The following is a 16,151-nucleotide window of genomic DNA, read 5'->3' on the forward strand; positions in this document are numbered from 1 at the left end:
CGAGCCGACAGTTGAGTGATGACATGATAGTACTCTTGGTTCTTTCTTTAGGTCGTGAAAATAATATTTAATTCCATCCACCTAATTAAACTTTTTCTCGTCACTAAACATCACATTTTCCACTTAGTTTTCCAGCACATGTACTTTTTAGCAAATGACAGTCGAGCCGCCACATTATGTTTTTTCAAAGGAGGTTTGCTCATAATTGTTTTTCGTTTGAATTAAGGTAAGGTTCTAATAATCTGTCGAACTGTAGAAAGAGATGCCCTAGTATTTATTTTACTAGCTATTTGCCTCGCAGTCTCACTGGAATTTGAAGCAGATCGTAAAATAAGACGACGTTCACGATCCTAAGTTGCAAATTTTGTGCGTCCTTTATACCGGTGGCCATAGTTTTCCTAATTTTCTGCATAATTATTAATTAGTTTTGGGCTGCGACCAATTTTTTAGCTATCTCACGATGAGATAAATTTTGAGTTAAATAAAAATTCACTTTTTTAATTTCTAAACTCGCAAGTTTTTAACCACGTCCCATAGTTACAATAACTTTTTTTTTATCACGTAACTGCTGGTACACAATTGAATATTGTCTACATAGAATATTGTCTTTATAGAATATTGTCTGTATTATCTAATCTTAATAAAATATATTTAAAAGCGAAACTTGAATGAACGGGTTGAACGATTATATTAAACTGAGGCTATTCATGTGGACGGCACGCATTAGTTCTTTTGTTTTCAACAAAGACAGACAAACAGCGCTTAGACAAATTCCGACTTGTTTATGTGTCGTTCGATAAACGTCACGGCGTACAGTTTATATTTGATATTTATTAATACAAATTATCACGTGTAATTATAATACTTATAAAAAATAGGGTGAGGCTATTCAACTGGCGGGCACTGTATATATATATATATATATATATATATATATATATATATATATATATATATATATATATATATATATATATATATATATATACATATACATACACATATATGTACCACGGGCGAAGCCGGGGCTGGTCGCTAGTCCAAAATAATAATGCAAAACATTTCCTCATTCAGGATTACTACCACTGCACTACAACGCAGAAGGGCGCGGTACTGTTCGCGGTGTACCGCGGGAAGGTGTCCGAGGGAATGGACTTCAAGGATCATCAGGCTAGAGCTGTTATCATAGTATGGAGCATTTGTGATCATATGAACTAGTTTTACGCCTTGCTTGGTCTAGTATGGTTCTATATGTTAAGTCATTTGATATTTGGATGTAATCTTATTGAGTACAAATCTGAACATTGTTCTAGAAATGTTTCAGTATTATGTAAATGGTTTACAATTAGTTCTATAAAAAATTCTTAAATAGATTGAACACTTATTCACTTCTAGCATGAAATTAAGATACACGGTTTTATTCAACAGATAGGTGTGCCATTCCCGAATATGCACGATGTAGCTGTGAAAGAAAAGATAAAATATAATGATAAGTACACAAAAAGCAGGAATTTACTGACAGGCAACGCGTGGCTTCAGGTGCAAGCATATAGGTGAGTCATGCCACACCACCCCTTTAAATTGCATACAGTCGTAATATGCATATAGACATTACTCAGATATTACACAATGCGCCTATTTTTATAGAAAAAAAAAGGTTTTTTTTTTCAATTGCATTATCATAAAGATTGTCTTTATTTACTTATTTTATTAGATCTACATTCGTGACCACCTCAACTATAAGACAACGTCATATTATATCAATGTCAGTACATAGTATAAAACAGTCGCGTTCCGTCGTCAGTATGTTTGTATGCTTAGATCTTTAAAATTACGCGAGATTTTGATGGGATATTTTTATAGTAATTCAAGATGAAGGTCTGTATGTTTAATAACGTCCATTAATTTTCGAATTTAACGCGTACGAAGCCGCGGGCAATGCAGACACACGATTCAGACTCGGAATCCTAGTACAATAATGGCCCATGTCGACCCGCTTGCGGCAAGCAATAACTCTCATAAATTCTTTCCTTTTCTCCTTCCTACAAATCTGGCCATCCAAAGAGGTGGGGTGGCTTCTTATCTTCAGGCGACCTACCCACGAACTGCTCCTTGTCAATTATAACATGAAATCACACTACGACTATAATAGCGGAACATCAAAGATTTTTTTATATATCATGCGTAAAAAAACCTTAGGACACATTGTATATATGTACTTTGTAATTATTTCTTTTTTTAATTACCTTAATAGTAGTGTGTATTGTTAGATACATGTGTGTAGTATAAGTGTGAATAGTTTTCTTCGTTTCTCTCTAAACTATGATATTATTTGATAGAAAAAAACTGTCATCCTTTCCCGTTTTTCACATTACGTTGATAACGATACGGCGAATGGATAAAAAAGGCAATAATAATATATACACAAAGTGCCAAAAAAATCGTAATGTTTTTTCACGCATGATATTTAAAAATTTTATTAATGTTCCGCCGACAAATAGTCGTAGTATGATTTTATATAATAGTGCGACAATGTCGCAGGGCGCTGAACCAGGCGGTGGGGCGCTGCGTGCGGCACCGGCGCGACTGGGGCGCCGTGCTGCTGGCCGACGCGCGCTTCCGCCTGCCGCGCCACCACGACCACCTGGCCAAGTGGGTGCGCAACTATGTACGTACACCACGCACTTGTGTATATATCATCATCAGCGCATATATGTTCCCACTGCTGGGACACAGGCTTCCTATGAGGGTCCAGGCCATAATCCATCACGCTGGCCAAGTGCCGCTTGGCAGATGTCACAGTCGTCGAACTTTTTGATTCTCGGACATGCCGGTTTCCTCACGATGTTTTCCTTCACCGTTTCGAGCAGTGGTTATGTTATCTACATGTGCAGATAAATTGAAAAATCCATTTATTTCCTGCACGCTCGCCTGGTCTCGAACCCCGACTTATCGATTTTGAAGTCCGAAAGTCCCATAATAATTATAAGAATCTCAAATAATCATATTTTTCCTTTTCAGATGGGTAACAACCATCACACGTACAATACTCTGCGGCATGGTGACAATAATTTAGAATCCTTCATGAAAGCCATGACGTTACAAGACTTTGAAGATACTATGTGACAAATGAATCTATTTTTGTGTTATGTTATATTCTATAAGGTTTTCTTTATTTATCAAATACATGTTATACTTTTCGAATAGTTTTAATGTTTAACTTATTAATACAGATACATTTATTTTAACTTATAAAAACGAATGCTAAGTAACCATGATATTCTGTTTTCATTGCAACGACGAAAATTTGTATTTCTTTCGAATCCTGAAACAAAACTACATGTTAGTAATAAATCAATCAGACTATATGCACTCTAAAGATACCCAGTTTAACAATGCTTTTTATTACGCCATTTTAAAATATTAAAAATAAACATTCTCAGTACTGAAGTTTTTAAAGAATAGAAAAAAATTTAATCACGAAGCGGTATTCGAACTCACGTCTTTATACCAAACTAGCGATCCGCCCCGGCTTTTTCAAATCGGACCGGTAGTTCCTGAGATTAGTTTTAGCGTTCAAAAAAACAAACAAATAATAAAACTCTTCAACTTTATAATACATATATAGATATAGCAACGTATCTCGGCCACCCATTTCATGCTTTAAAAAATCCTGATTTAGAAAATCATTTGAATGCTATCCAACTAAACATTAATTTCTCAGGTCTTTCCAATTATAGACAATGAATTAATCAATATTACCAACCTCTTCGTACAATCGACACTTCGAACGTGCCTCTTTAGATGCGACACGTGCGGAAAGCTCTGCTTGCAAATGTCACACGAGTATGGCCTCTCGCCAGTGTGGTATCTGAGAAAATAAATATTTTTGGTACGTTATTATTAATTAGAGCCTAATTTTATACATTATCCTAGCACTTTTCAACCGACTGCAAAAAGAAGGAGACAATCAAATCGACTATTATTCTTTTTCCACTAACTTCAAAAAGGTTATTCGACTGTATTTTTTGTGTTTGTTACCTCATTACTTTTTACTAAAGGATGCGATTTTTATGATTAATAAAGAAAGTTTAATTGAAAACTGGAGCCTGCCATGTGGTGCCATTTAAATTTGGTCAAGTTCTGATAATTTGAAGGCCGTTTTTTGTTAAAAAATAATTCTATTTTATCAGTACAATACGTTTTCAAATACTATTAAAATAACACGAACAACATGTGACAAAAGAATCAAACTGCACAACAAGTCGTACTGTAAACCTGTCTCTTCACTACATAGTATAACAAAGTCGCTTTCTCTGTCCCTATGTCCCAATGTATGCTTAAATCTTTAAAACTACGCAAAGGATTTTGATGGGTATTTTTTTTTGTTTAATAGATAGAGTGGTTCAAGAGGAAGGTTTATATGTATAACTCTTATTAAACTACTACAAATTTAACGCGTGCGAAGCCGCGGGCAAAAGCTAGGTAATTATATAATCAGAACAAAAATTTCTTCTATCTGATTAACACTTTTTCCGATTCCACTTAAATATAATTACATTTAAACGAAACAAAAGAGCTCGATTCACATTCACTACAATTAATGAAAAATTTAAGTTATTTAAAGTAAATTCAGCAAACCTTTTGTGTACAACGAGGTCGTATTTTTTGAAAAATTTCTTGCCGCAGTCTTTTACATCACACTGGTAGCGAGTCAACCGCTCATGATCACGTTCCACATGGATTTTTAACTGGAAAAAATAACATCTTTGTAGCAAATTTAATTTTTTCGGTTGTTTTAATATTTAAGCTTTTCAATTCTATCGGATACAAATAGTATTCAACTTCATACCATTAGGAGAATATATTTTTTCATCTGCTGTACATCTTAGCTTATGGCTGTATATCATATATAAAGAAAGTCGTGTTAGTACACTACACGCTACACGTTTTATAACTCAAGAAGGTCTGAACCGAGTTTCAAGAAATTCGACTATGCGGGTAAAAGCTAGTTGTTCACAAAACAATTGTGGCCTTTGGACTGGTGTTATGTGTGATGTGATAATGAATTTAATACCAGACGCTCATTCTGGCCCCACCCGTGATGTCTCGGCATAAAAACAGAATAAAATAAACCATCTCCCAGAAAAAATTTAGCTTTCTGCTGGGGAGAGAATTTTTCCAACCGGCCCGTACTTTCGAAGCCTATTGATTTCAAACATACACAATCGTATCACTATAACATTGGTGTACAATACACACCTTCCAAGCAGCTGAGAAATGTTGATCACAATGCGGACAAGTGTGTGCCGGCAGGGTCCTCGGCTCGTGCGCCGCGGCTCGGTGCTTGTTCAGTGTGGATCGGTAACCGAACCGCTCGCCGCACACTTCACACCGGTGCCGCCGGAGGGACGGCTCGTGGATCGCTGAAAATATTAGGTAAAAATAAAAAAAAAAGAATAGAAAATTATTTCCAACCTCTTCAACAGCAATTACACTGAGTGACATAGCTTTATATGTACCATGGGTGAAACTGGGCCAGATGGCTTGTATATAATGAAAAGAAAGTTGTTATTTCGATGCTTCCTAACATTCCTTAATGAATCATTAGTTTTTACAATGACAAAATTAGTGTTGGTTTTACTTACCAATGTGAGATCTATAATTATCTTTTCTATTGAATACTTTCTTACAAGTAGTGCAAACATAAACACTCTGCTTTTTACTTTTGGCATCAGATTTACTTGTATTTTCATCATCCTTATCACCTATCTTTTCACTCTCAGTACGTACAGGGGTCAGGTCTACTGATGTTACTTTCAGAATTACTGGCACTATGTTATCTAATAGACTACGACTCTTATTTTCGTCTCCAGTATTTAAATTGTATTCATATTCTTCATCATTGTCAATGCATTCAACCCCTATATTCAGCATATCTGTTAATTTTTCTGCATCTATCTCGCTGTTTAAACTAATTATAAATGTATCATCATCTTCTGTGGATATATATTGCACACTGTTTTCTCCTATTAACTGATTCAAATTTGCTGCTAAATTTGTACTGGCTTCTAGATCTACGTCACTTTCGAAAATAGTTGCACATTCATCAGGCAATGTATTTGGAAGAGGCTCTGTTTGTTTTTCTACAAATGTGTTTAAATTGAATAATTCATCCGTGAGATGTTCAGGCTTAACCTGACATAAGGCATTCATAATGTCATGATCAATGCTTTTCCCCCCATTAGTGTAGTCAAATATTTCAGTACTGTCGCAATTGTAATCTAGATCCTCAGGGTTCATGTTGAAAATTTGCCCATTTTGAAAGCTGTCAAAATCCAAATCATTGTACAAGAGTTCATCATCCAATGTGTGCAACTGGTTCATATCTTTCAGGAATTCAATCTGCATCAAATTGTCATCCAGATTTGTATCAGTAAAGTTCTGGTTGCTGTGATTGAAATTGTTCAACATTTCATGGCCAGTTGACATAGTCATATAGTCATCCTCTGCAGATAGAATGTCATCTACAATATTATCAACTGTTCTGTTTGCATCAATATTGATTTGGTTTGAATCAATTGTTCCTTCTGCATTTGAATTTGTGTGTTGCCTAAAATATAAAAAATAACGTTCTTTTGGTTCTGGCTACTTCTGTTTTGATTAAAGTACAATTTTCATAAGACTCACCTAACACAATGCTCCAACAATGCACTTTTGTATTGAAATGTCATTCCACATTCTCGGCAATAATTTTTTCTAGTTGTTTTGTCCACATTTGTATTAAAATATAAGGAACAATTATTTTGATGGCGTTTCAGGGATGCTATCTGAAATGTGATATTAAAAAAAGGGTAACATTAAATGGAATATGAGTTATAATAATATAATTGATTCACAATTGTTCTGTATTCTTTGCATAAATATACCTGTTTAAATGAATTCTGGCAACCAGGGCATTTGTATGGTTTTATATTGTTATGTCTTAGCATATGCCTTTTTAAATTAGATGAATCCTTGAACTTCCTCTGGCATGTTGGACATTCATATCTAGGAATACCTAGAAATAAAATGTATAGTTTAATGTTGCTTTACAAAAGCTTCATATAGATTAATACAATGTTAATCATTAATCAGTACTTGATTAAGAAATTATTATTCAAATATATTACTTATCATAGATTATGTTATTCATTCTCAAAAAAGCTATGGGGAATTAAACTTATTTATCGGTAATATTAATATAATTCTTCAGGTGTAAAAATTTTGTTTTTCATGTTTTTAAAACTAATTTCATTAAGAATTCTTACCTTCATGTATATCTTTATGTTTTTTTAGGTCTGACATCTTGTGAAATGATTTTTCGCATATATCACATTTATGAGGTCTAAAATTGAGACAGTTTTCATTAATACATTTATCCAAGAAATTTCTCAAACAAATACACTTAGTATTCATAAATAAAATTTGTTTCTTAATGAGTGTTGATGTTTAATTACAAACGCACACAAGCCACAATACAATATCCTCTCTCTCCCACAAGATGCCATATCAAAAAGATCTAAAAGGCACTATTTTATTGTGTAATATTAATAAATGAGTACCTGTAATCAAGGTGCTTAGCAAAAAGATGTTGCTGAAGGCGCCATAAAGACTCAAACACCATAGTGCACTGCGGACATTTCCAAACCTTTGCTAATGGTTTGTGTATCAAGCTATGCTTCATTAAGTTTTGCTTGATAGAAAACTTCTGGTCCGGACACTTATCTGTATAAGTGGTTATAAAAAAAATATTTGATTCAAATTAAAATGATTATCAAACATTTTCAGGCTATGTTCTAGGATTAAAGTTGATATTTTGATTACATTTTTTTTTCTCCATGCATTATAAAATTAATTATAGTTTTGTTAGATGTTTAAATACTTACCACATATCCAAAGATTGTCTTTTGAATGAACTCGTAAATGACCATAATACTTTTTTGCATTGTCAAACTTCTTCTTGCAAATTTCGCAATGCAATGTCGTCGGCCCATTGAGGTCAGGTTCCTCCAAGGGGCCGTCAGTGAGGAACTGAGCGAGAACATCATCACCACCTAATAGTGCGCCACTAGTCGTCAAACTGTTATGAATATCGAAGTTACAATCACTCTCCCTTTTGCAGAGACTTAACTCGGACTGCTCTGAATCTACGAACTGAAAAAATTTCATACAAGTTACATAGTGCCACACGTCAATCCTATTCCACTAATTTACTTATACTTACAGGTAAACTAAAAAAAGATAGAGATGAATCCATAGTTTATTACAAAAATAGCAATCCAGAGCACAATATTGAAATAGGCCTAATTATTACACAATTTCACATAAAATAAGTGACATTGATCCCATCTTCTACGATAACAGTTACACTTTAATAACAGAACATCTTGTTTTTATTGCATTTTTCATTGAGATTCGCTTCAAATAAACACATTTTACACACTAAAAACTGAAAAATTATAAGATATTGTTAAATTGTTGTTAAAATCATAAATGTAAATATACTAGCACTAGTATTAACATTAATGCCACAGATTGAAAACTAAAGTTATGTCTTTCTCTAATCTCTTTGACTTAGAGACAGATGAAAGATTGACCCATAGATTAAACACTTATATACTGGGATTGACCATTGGTGAGTTACAGATTACATGCAAAGAGTAGTATAATAATAGGATTACAAATTAAAGCGTTTATTACACTTCACTGAATTTGTTTCTAAATTCAAACACAACATAGCGTAGGCTTAATAATACACTGTGCTTAATTTAGGCATTGAATCAGAAAATGGATTGAGTTCTTTAGAACCAACGGATTCTGAAATTATCTCTCTTTTTTTTGTCACTGCGGTTAATGAGCGTGAGTCGCTTGATGGTAAGCTACCACGGCTGCCATTGAACATTCGCAGAGGCCTGTGCCTCTGAGAATGCGCTGCTCGCTTTAAGGGGGTACGGGATAAGGAATGTATTGATGATTGGTAAGTAGTAATGGAATGGTAAGAGTGGGAAAAAAGAAACGGGCCTCCGGCTTCCCCATTCACCGTACGAAATACAGCATCGTACTACTATTTAACACCAATCTTCTATGGGTACTTCCCCGGGTGAGCTTGCCCAATTCGTGCCGAAGCGTGCTCGACTCCCACAAAAAAAGCATTCGAGAAAGTATAAGGGCAAAAGAAATATTGGTTGCAACCTATGTTAAAAGAAAATTCGTGTTAAGATTTCAAATTCAATTTTTTACTATCCCAAACCCGATTAAGTAAATCGCGTTTAAAATCCGTTAAATAGTTTCTAATTTCTAAAATTTAATCGTCTAAATTCAGTCGATCCCTGATTGTTTTTTGCGATATGCCAGCATTTTTGTGCGTAATTATGCAAGTTTGTGTTTTTTTTATTTGTTCCTTTGCTGTGGTGCAAATAAGCGTTATTAATTAATAAATCAATCATTAGTCATTGAATATAGGAAAGTGTAATCGCGTTCAATGAGTTAACACCCTAAATTTAGAAGTCAGTATGGTTTCTGAGTAACTGATCTTTCTAATTGATTATTTATTTATTAGTATAATTCAACGATTACCTAGGTACTTACAGAACAATGCATTAGCTTACTTTGTGCATAATAAATGCCTTTTGTGGGCATAATGTATCGACCTAATAAATAATCACAGCTCAATGGCTTAATGTCACTGTTAAATGTCAATGTCAAGTCCATCACTCATAATAAAATATTGGATACAAAAATTTATAAATTTATTACTTACGTACTCTGTGAGCACGACATAATATTACTAAGTACTAACACTTATTTGGGTGGATACATCTCGGGACACTGTTCATTGTTTTTAAACAATTTGTACTCTGGAATTTGATCAGGTCATCAATAAACAATGATGATAATGATTATAATGTAGATATAACATGCAAGATAGCAAAATTATATTAAAAGTTACATAACTTTGAGAATAATTTAGTAAGTTTTTAGAAGATATAAATAAATTAATGCTAATCATTTATTACGCATAGATCAGCGCATATAATATATACAGCTTGCGTACTAAGAATGTGTATACTATTTATTTACAACGCCTTTGATGATCATGAAAGTGACTACAGTTTAATAATAGCTAGTAACCGAGATGAATACTATGACCGTGCGACAAAAAATATGTGCTCATGGGAAGAACATCCACATGTTTATGGTGGCAAGTATATTGTTTGTTTTTCTAACAATATGATTAATAATTAGTTGAAAAAGTTGTAATTATTGATTGCTAACAACATTTTATTTTATCTTCTATTGCAGGGAGGGATATGGAAGCATCATGTCAAGGCACCTGGTTAGCATATTCAACATTGCAAAATAAAGTTGGAGTCTTACTCAATTTGCCTGGTGTTAAAAAAGTAAATGCCAAAAGTAAGTAGGTACAGATTTTGGGGGTAATTAATTACTAAATATCAAAATTTGAATGTGGTAGTATTTGTTGAATGCTAGAATTCTGATAGTTTGCTTTACTTTTATTTGAAATTTTATTTTTAAAATTCTTTTATATGAGGCTACTAAAGTTGAATTCCAAATGTTAAAAAAGCATAACTACCAACATTTTCCTAATACTTAATGAATACAAATTTTGTTTGATACTAAAACATACATAATTTTAATTAATACATTTTTAAGGCAGAGGTAAAATAGTAGCAGATTATGTTGCAAATAATTTAACAACCAATTCTTATATACAAACTATACAAAATTATGTTCAAGACTGCAATGAGTTTATATTAGTAGCAATAGAGTTTAGGTAAGAAAAAAATTAAAAATGTACAATAATCATAACATTTCCATTTTGCATATCATTTTGTGTCATTATCCTACTAATTTTATAAATGCGAAAGTTTGTAAGGATGTGTGTGTGTTTGTTGCTCTTTCACGCAAAAACTACTGAACCAATTGCAATGAAATCGGATACGTAGATAGCTGGACAACTGGAATAACATATAGGCAACTTTTTATCCCGATATTCCTACAGGATTCGGACTTACGTGGGTGAAACCGCGGGGCGCAGCTGGTTACTTCATACTCATAACACTGTAGTAGTGTATAAAGAAGATTTTTCAAATATTTCGATTCATTCATTTTTATCCATTGACATTCAACTCGACTCATAAACACCTATAGAAAATTATAAAAAAACAAATATATAACTATAAAACATTTATATGGAAATTATGACCTTATTTCATAAGAGTAATGTTTAAAGTCTATTTTTTACGCTAGAAACACACACAAGAAAAATCTGCCTTTGTGTGTGCAGAGTTTTACTTTACAGACAATTTATTTATATTTTTAAGTGATATATCTATTTATATGTGAATTATGAATATGCTTGCTTTTTTCATTGTGCTCATATGTATTAGTATTGTAAATTATCATTTTATGCTATAAAATAGCCATAGGAATAGCCTGTTCATTTTATGTTTATTACTTTGATGTACATGTATATTATTATGTTAATATATAATATCTACACAGGAATACAAAGCCCATGATTCAGTCATATAATAATGCTACAAATGAATTAGAGAAATGGGATGAAGCTTGTGTAGGTTTTTCGAATAGCCTCCCAAATAAACCTCTGAAAAAGGTAGATGAAGGGAAGAGAAAGATGAAAGAAATATGTGAGGATCACAAACAGCTTAAAAATAAGAAAATGTTAGTTGAAAAGCTTATTGATCTATTGAAATGGGAAGAGAAGTGAGTATATTCAATTTGTATTTTTTTACTGCCTTTGACAAAAATGAAGATAGTTCTTTATTTAACTATTTCTTGAGTTGGTTTGGTACTTAATAAATCAGGGTTTTCAACCAATGGGCGTGATTAATTTTGTGTTTGTGTTTGATAGGAAATTGTTGGAATCATTGGTCCCAGAGATAGTATCAACAATAGTGTCTTACTGATAATCCTGTACTTTATTAGTATTGTTGAAAAAATAAAATCATTCCTCCACAGATCTACCACAGATACTAAAACTGATAAGACAAACTATTTTGTCAATACATTAAAAATTGTGATACATTTAATTGAAGGTCATATTACAGGTTCATATTTGTCTCTATATAACTCACTTAAAGTGTAAAATTAATCAGTAAATAGAGTTTTATAATGATATAATGCATTAAGTGTAGTCTGATAATCTCACCTAATATAAATGTAATATTAAAATCATTCTTACGGAAAGATCATCATAATTAAAACCGATTTTATCTTCTTGGTTGCAGGCATCTTCCTGATCTTGAGCTTCAAAAGAAAAAGCCAAATGATTATCATTGGTTCAGTTCAATTTATGTTGCCATTCCTCCTGTACGCTATGGTACCAGGTTGTTAAACCTTTTGACATATTCTTTTTTAAATAAGAAACCTACTTGATGTTTTGATAAAAATTATGATATTGGTTATGATTTGATTATATTTTTTGTAACTTAATAATTTTCTTGAAGTAACTTTGAGCATAGAAATTGATTACATATATATTTTCCTAAATGTTTTTTACAGAACCCATACTGTGATGCTTGTTACGAAGACTGGACATGTGGATCTTATAGAAATAACTTTACAGTCACCAGTTGATATTTCAAAGCCAGAATGGGAAAGATGCCATTTTCAATTTAATATGAAACATGATAATGAGATGTAATATAAAAGAATGATAAATTAAGAAAAAACATGATTACTTTCTATTTTATTTTTTGTAATACATACATTTATTCAGTATTAACATATTGTTTTTTGTTTCCAATTTTCCACCTTAAAAGGCTGAGGTATAACAAAGTCAGCATCTTGTTCCAATACACAACCTAAAAACTTTGGTACATTCAATATTGTACCAGAGAGGATGTGAGGGAATTTATTTTGTTTATTTTCAGTATAAGTGAACATGAGCCTCTTACTGATGTAATCACCACTCAGAGATACATTACCAATTTCTATGTATTCTTTTAAAGATGATGAGTACATTTCAATAGAAACTCTTAATGACTCCCAATTGTGCAATTTATCTGCCGCTACATAAACTAATCTGAAGTGATAGTCTAATTTGCTGTACAAATTCTTTATAATTTCAATAACATTATTGAGCTGAGCATCGAGATCTGAACCATCTTTAGTAGCAACAAACATTTGCACAACTGATGACTGACTGACATTAAACAAAGTGTTTTCCTTATTATCCCTTGGTGCATAAAGGCGACCCATAGAAAAATATTGCAGCGGCAAAAGTTTGCTGTATATAACATTTTTAGCGTGATATGCAAAAAATGCACATAAAGAACCAGCTCCAGTTAAATGCATACGCTTATCTGCATTGACTTCACTATTTTCATTATCATGTAAAATAAATGTGGAATTAGGATCAGTGTGATCTATACCACATCCTTCAACAATCAAACTTTTAACAAAATCCGGACATGAGAATTGAATAAAATTATAACTTTTTAAAAAATTGCTAAAATAAAACTTAGCTCCTAGCTCAAATAAAGCCGCATCACCTGTTAGGTAATAATTGTTATTATTCATGAACATTAGTAAATTTTGCTCCTGACCTATTATTGAATGATTCTTACAACTCTTTGGAGGTTGTTTGTGTTGATAAATTAGTTTATTTTCATTATCAGGAGTAAGATTATGCAATGAATTGGGCAAGTGTAGTGCTTCAACAATTGCAGCTTCCTCTGCTGCCCATAATGGAGCTTTAAGGTTCTTTAAATTTTCTTTTATTAAATTCACTTGAATTTTTAACTTTTCTATCTTATTACCTTCAGTTTCATGTTTATACAATTCATTCAGTTGTTTAGAATATTCATTTCGTCTATTATCACATTCTGTTTTATGTTTCTTCAAATCAATATAAACATTCCAAAGGTTTTCCAATTTGTCCACATCAAAATTAGACTTCCTTTTATTTAACATTCTCAATAAAACATCCTTATCACTCAACCGATCAGGGAAGTCAATGTGTGGGAGTAAAAATACAAAATTTTCTGTAGCTTTTAGTCCATTTATAAATAAAGCAGAATATCTATGTGGTAAGAAATTGCAAACATATGTTTTATGTAGAATTTTACTTATACTTTTAAGAAGCATTTTCTTCAGTTTTCTTCTTTTTACTACTGGGTGTATCTTCACTGATCACCACATCGCCATCTTTGTCCAATAATGTAGATTGAGTTACTATTTTTCTTTTATTTGGAAGTTTAAAATTACCAAATCCAGCGGCTCTTTCCGATTCCTCGATAGTATACGGTTCTAATTCTAAGGCTTTTAATCTTTTTTTATGTACCTTTGTTTTAAAATGTTCTTGCAACGCTTTGTCGTCTATAAAATAACGTGCGCAGTGTAAGCAGTAATGCTGCGCCGCGCCAGGCAGGTCTAAATCAACATCTTGATTCAATAACTTCTCTGCTTTTTCTAAAATAAAAGTGTTATCGCTGTAGAAACATAAATTTACAAATAACCTCAAAGTTATACGTCAAATTTTGTCCATGTGACAATGTCTATTTGCTAGTCACGTCAAGTGTGACTCAAAATTACCTACCTTCTTTGAGATCACCATCTATTTCATCTAAATCTTTCTTTCGATTACGCACTCGCCAACGTTTTTTTAAATGTGTATCACCATGGTGGTATTTTTTGCGTTTATAAGTCATAATTACTCTTCTACTTTATTTAATTTATAAACAATTTGGTTGTTTAGAATCGTTACACGACCTTAACGACAGCAGACAGATGACATGCTTTATTTGACAACTGTTACCAACTGCATGACGTAGCTGTCAGTTCCTTGACAATTTTACCAGCACAGATTAAATACCTACTAATTAAGATTGATGATTTTTAATATAAAATAAAGAATTATCCGTGTAAACGCTATCTACCATTTCTTCTCAACTCATTTCATCTATGAAAGTCTGCCATCGTTATTTAAATGAGCTATCTAGCACTAAAAGAATTTTTCAAATCGGACCAGTTATATACCATGAACATTATTAACAATAGATGTCGCTACTAACGGCAATGTCCCAAGAAAAACACGCTTTTGAAGTTTTTTTCCAGATACTGATATATCTTTGAAAAACGGATACAGGTATCGCTTCTCGGCCTTTTGGCTAAGATCAAAGTGTAGTATCTGTTCTTTTCAGCTTAATATCTGAAAGTACCCGCACGGCGGGACCAGTATATTAAACTGATTTTTGTAAATCGACGGGATGTTCGGGGCTCGCTCCACTCCCGTCACGAGTCGGCCCGGCATTGCAGTGCCGTCGGGATCGGCTCAATAAATTCTTATTGGTAATTAGAAAATTGTTCTTTATTGTAAGAAATGCAATGTTAAATCAGTATAAAAAACATATTAAAGATAAATTATGCTTCATTGTTATTATACATAACTTACTAATTGTTATCAGTATCACATAAACAACGAAAAACATAAATACATTTAACATAAATGGTTCCTTAATTTTTAAAAATGGAATTTAATATTGATAATTTATAAGACTAGCTGCGCCACGCGGTGTCACCCGCGTGAGTCCGTCTCCCATAGGAATATCGGAATAAAAAGTTGCCTATATGTTATTCCAGTTGTCCAGCTGTCTACATACCAAATTCCATTGTAATCGGTTCAGTAGTTTTTGCGTGAAAGAGCAACACAACCTTACAAACTTTCGCATTTATAAATTATAATATTAGGAGGAAGTAGGATAGAATAGGATAGGATGCTACTAGCATTAAAATACAATTCTTAATACAAATCTTGCGTTCAATTATCGAACAACGCATTTGTTTATAACATATTTATATTGCACAAAAATAGTTTAAGAGAAAATTTCCGATGATTAATTTAGAATTTTAATTATGCAACATTGTTATTTAAAAACAGAAAAGGGACATATATTTTTAAAATGTTTACCTTCTGGATATTGCACCAAGGGAGCATTTTTTAACGACTTCTAAAAACGGAAAAGGTGAAGGTTCTATAATAGTCTGAATGTATTTTTATAAATTACTATAATCATCATACTTGCAATGGACCCGTTTAAGCAGAAATCTATTGCATGAATAAG

General features: G+C 32.6%; 5 protein-coding genes and 1 non-coding gene across 8 annotated transcripts in view; 3 read left to right on the plus strand and 3 right to left on the minus strand.

The window, feature by feature from the left end:
* The window catches only part of LOC119833005 (Fanconi anemia group J protein homolog), a 52,254-nt gene extending 49,044 nt beyond the window's left edge, over window positions 1-3,210 (plus strand). For both annotated transcript variants that reach the window (XM_038356878.1, XM_038356886.1), the window contains exons 16-19: window positions 1,075-1,188; window positions 1,429-1,553; window positions 2,542-2,668; window positions 3,022-3,210. In XM_038356878.1, the coding sequence (XP_038212806.1) occupies window positions 1,075-1,188; window positions 1,429-1,553; window positions 2,542-2,668; window positions 3,022-3,126 (471 nt within the window). In that variant the 3' untranslated portion in view covers window positions 3,127-3,210. The remainder of the gene's footprint in view (window positions 1-1,074; window positions 1,189-1,428; window positions 1,554-2,541; window positions 2,669-3,021) is intronic.
* Window positions 3,178-9,684, minus strand: LOC119833024 (gastrula zinc finger protein xFG20-1-like). 2 transcript variants are annotated; one of them, XM_038356904.1, is made up of 12 exons: window positions 9,631-9,684; window positions 8,267-8,491; window positions 7,929-8,196; window positions 7,605-7,767; window positions 7,311-7,387; window positions 6,930-7,060; window positions 6,691-6,830; window positions 5,649-6,613; window positions 5,263-5,426; window positions 4,642-4,751; window positions 3,767-3,871; window positions 3,178-3,325 (listed from the first exon to the last, which is right to left on the minus strand). In XM_038356904.1, exons 2-12 carry the CDS (start codon window positions 8,297-8,299, stop codon window positions 3,289-3,291), a joined length of 2,193 nt encoding a protein of 730 aa, XP_038212832.1. In that variant the 5' UTR covers window positions 8,300-8,491; window positions 9,631-9,684; the 3' UTR covers window positions 3,178-3,288. The 2 variants fall into 2 exon arrangements, with proteins under 2 accessions (XP_038212832.1, XP_038212825.1); XM_038356897.1 differs by lacking the exon at window positions 9,631-9,684 and having other exon boundaries at window positions 8,267-8,602.
* Window positions 9,685-9,780: 96 nt separating this feature from the next.
* Window positions 9,781-12,783, plus strand: LOC119833306 (transport and Golgi organization protein 2). Its single transcript, XM_038357292.1, has 6 exons — window positions 9,781-10,243; window positions 10,345-10,455; window positions 10,717-10,837; window positions 11,569-11,790; window positions 12,315-12,413; window positions 12,589-12,783. Exons 1-6 carry the CDS (start codon window positions 10,102-10,104, stop codon window positions 12,728-12,730), a joined length of 837 nt encoding a protein of 278 aa, XP_038213220.1. The 5' UTR covers window positions 9,781-10,101; the 3' UTR covers window positions 12,731-12,783.
* Window positions 12,768-14,201, minus strand: LOC119833296 (serine--tRNA synthetase-like protein Slimp). The gene has a single exon (XM_038357282.1). It carries the CDS (start codon window positions 14,173-14,175, stop codon window positions 12,808-12,810), a length of 1,368 nt encoding a protein of 455 aa, XP_038213210.1. The 5' UTR covers window positions 14,176-14,201; the 3' UTR covers window positions 12,768-12,807.
* On the minus strand, window positions 14,126-14,830 carry LOC119833314 (zinc finger protein 593 homolog). Its single transcript, XM_038357303.1, has 2 exons — window positions 14,627-14,830; window positions 14,126-14,499 (listed from the first exon to the last, which is right to left on the minus strand). The coding sequence occupies exons 1-2, from the start codon at window positions 14,736-14,738 to the stop codon at window positions 14,165-14,167; spliced, it is 447 nt and encodes a 148-aa protein (XP_038213231.1). The 5' UTR covers window positions 14,739-14,830; the 3' UTR covers window positions 14,126-14,164.
* A 347-nt stretch (window positions 14,831-15,177) lies between these two features.
* On the plus strand, window positions 15,178-15,370 carry LOC119835887. The gene has a single exon (XR_005288071.1). It is a non-coding gene; the product is annotated as a U2 spliceosomal RNA (small nuclear RNA).
* The last annotated feature ends 781 nt before the right edge of the window (window positions 15,371-16,151 follow it).

Source organism: Zerene cesonia, chromosome 2, assembly GCF_012273895.1.
Source record: "Zerene cesonia ecotype Mississippi chromosome 2, Zerene_cesonia_1.1, whole genome shotgun sequence".
NCBI lineage: Eukaryota > Metazoa > Arthropoda > Insecta > Lepidoptera > Pieridae > Zerene > Zerene cesonia.

Coding starts and splice junctions, on each gene's coding strand:
- LOC119833024 (XM_038356904.1), bottom strand. CDS start 8,299: ATGGATTCATCTCTATCTTTTTTTAGTTTACCT. Junction 6,831..6,929: donor GCCAGAATTCATTTAAACAG/GTATATTTATGC, acceptor ATCACATTTCAG/ATAGCATCCCTGAAACGCCA. Junction 4,752..5,262: donor ATTTCTCAGCTGCTTGGAAG/GTGTGTATTGTA, acceptor TATTTTTTCCAG/TTAAAAATCCATGTGGAACG.
- LOC119833306 (XM_038357292.1), top strand. CDS start 10,102: ATGTGTATACTATTTATTTACAACGCCTTTGATGATCATGAAAGTGAC. Junction 10,838..11,568: donor TTAGTAGCAATAGAGTTTAG/GTAAGAAAAAAA, acceptor ATATCTACACAG/GAATACAAAGCCCATGATTC. Junction 11,791..12,314: donor CTATTGAAATGGGAAGAGAA/GTGAGTATATTC, acceptor TCTTGGTTGCAG/GCATCTTCCTGATCTTGAGC.
- LOC119833296 (XM_038357282.1), bottom strand. CDS start 14,175: ATGCTTCTTAAAAGTATAAGTAAAATTCTACATAAAACATATGTTTGC.
- LOC119833314 (XM_038357303.1), bottom strand. CDS start 14,738: ATGACTTATAAACGCAAAAAATACCACCATGGTGATACACATTTAAAA. Junction 14,500..14,626: donor AGATGGTGATCTCAAAGAAG/GTAGGTAATTTT, acceptor CTTTTATTTTAG/AAAAAGCAGAGAAGTTATTG.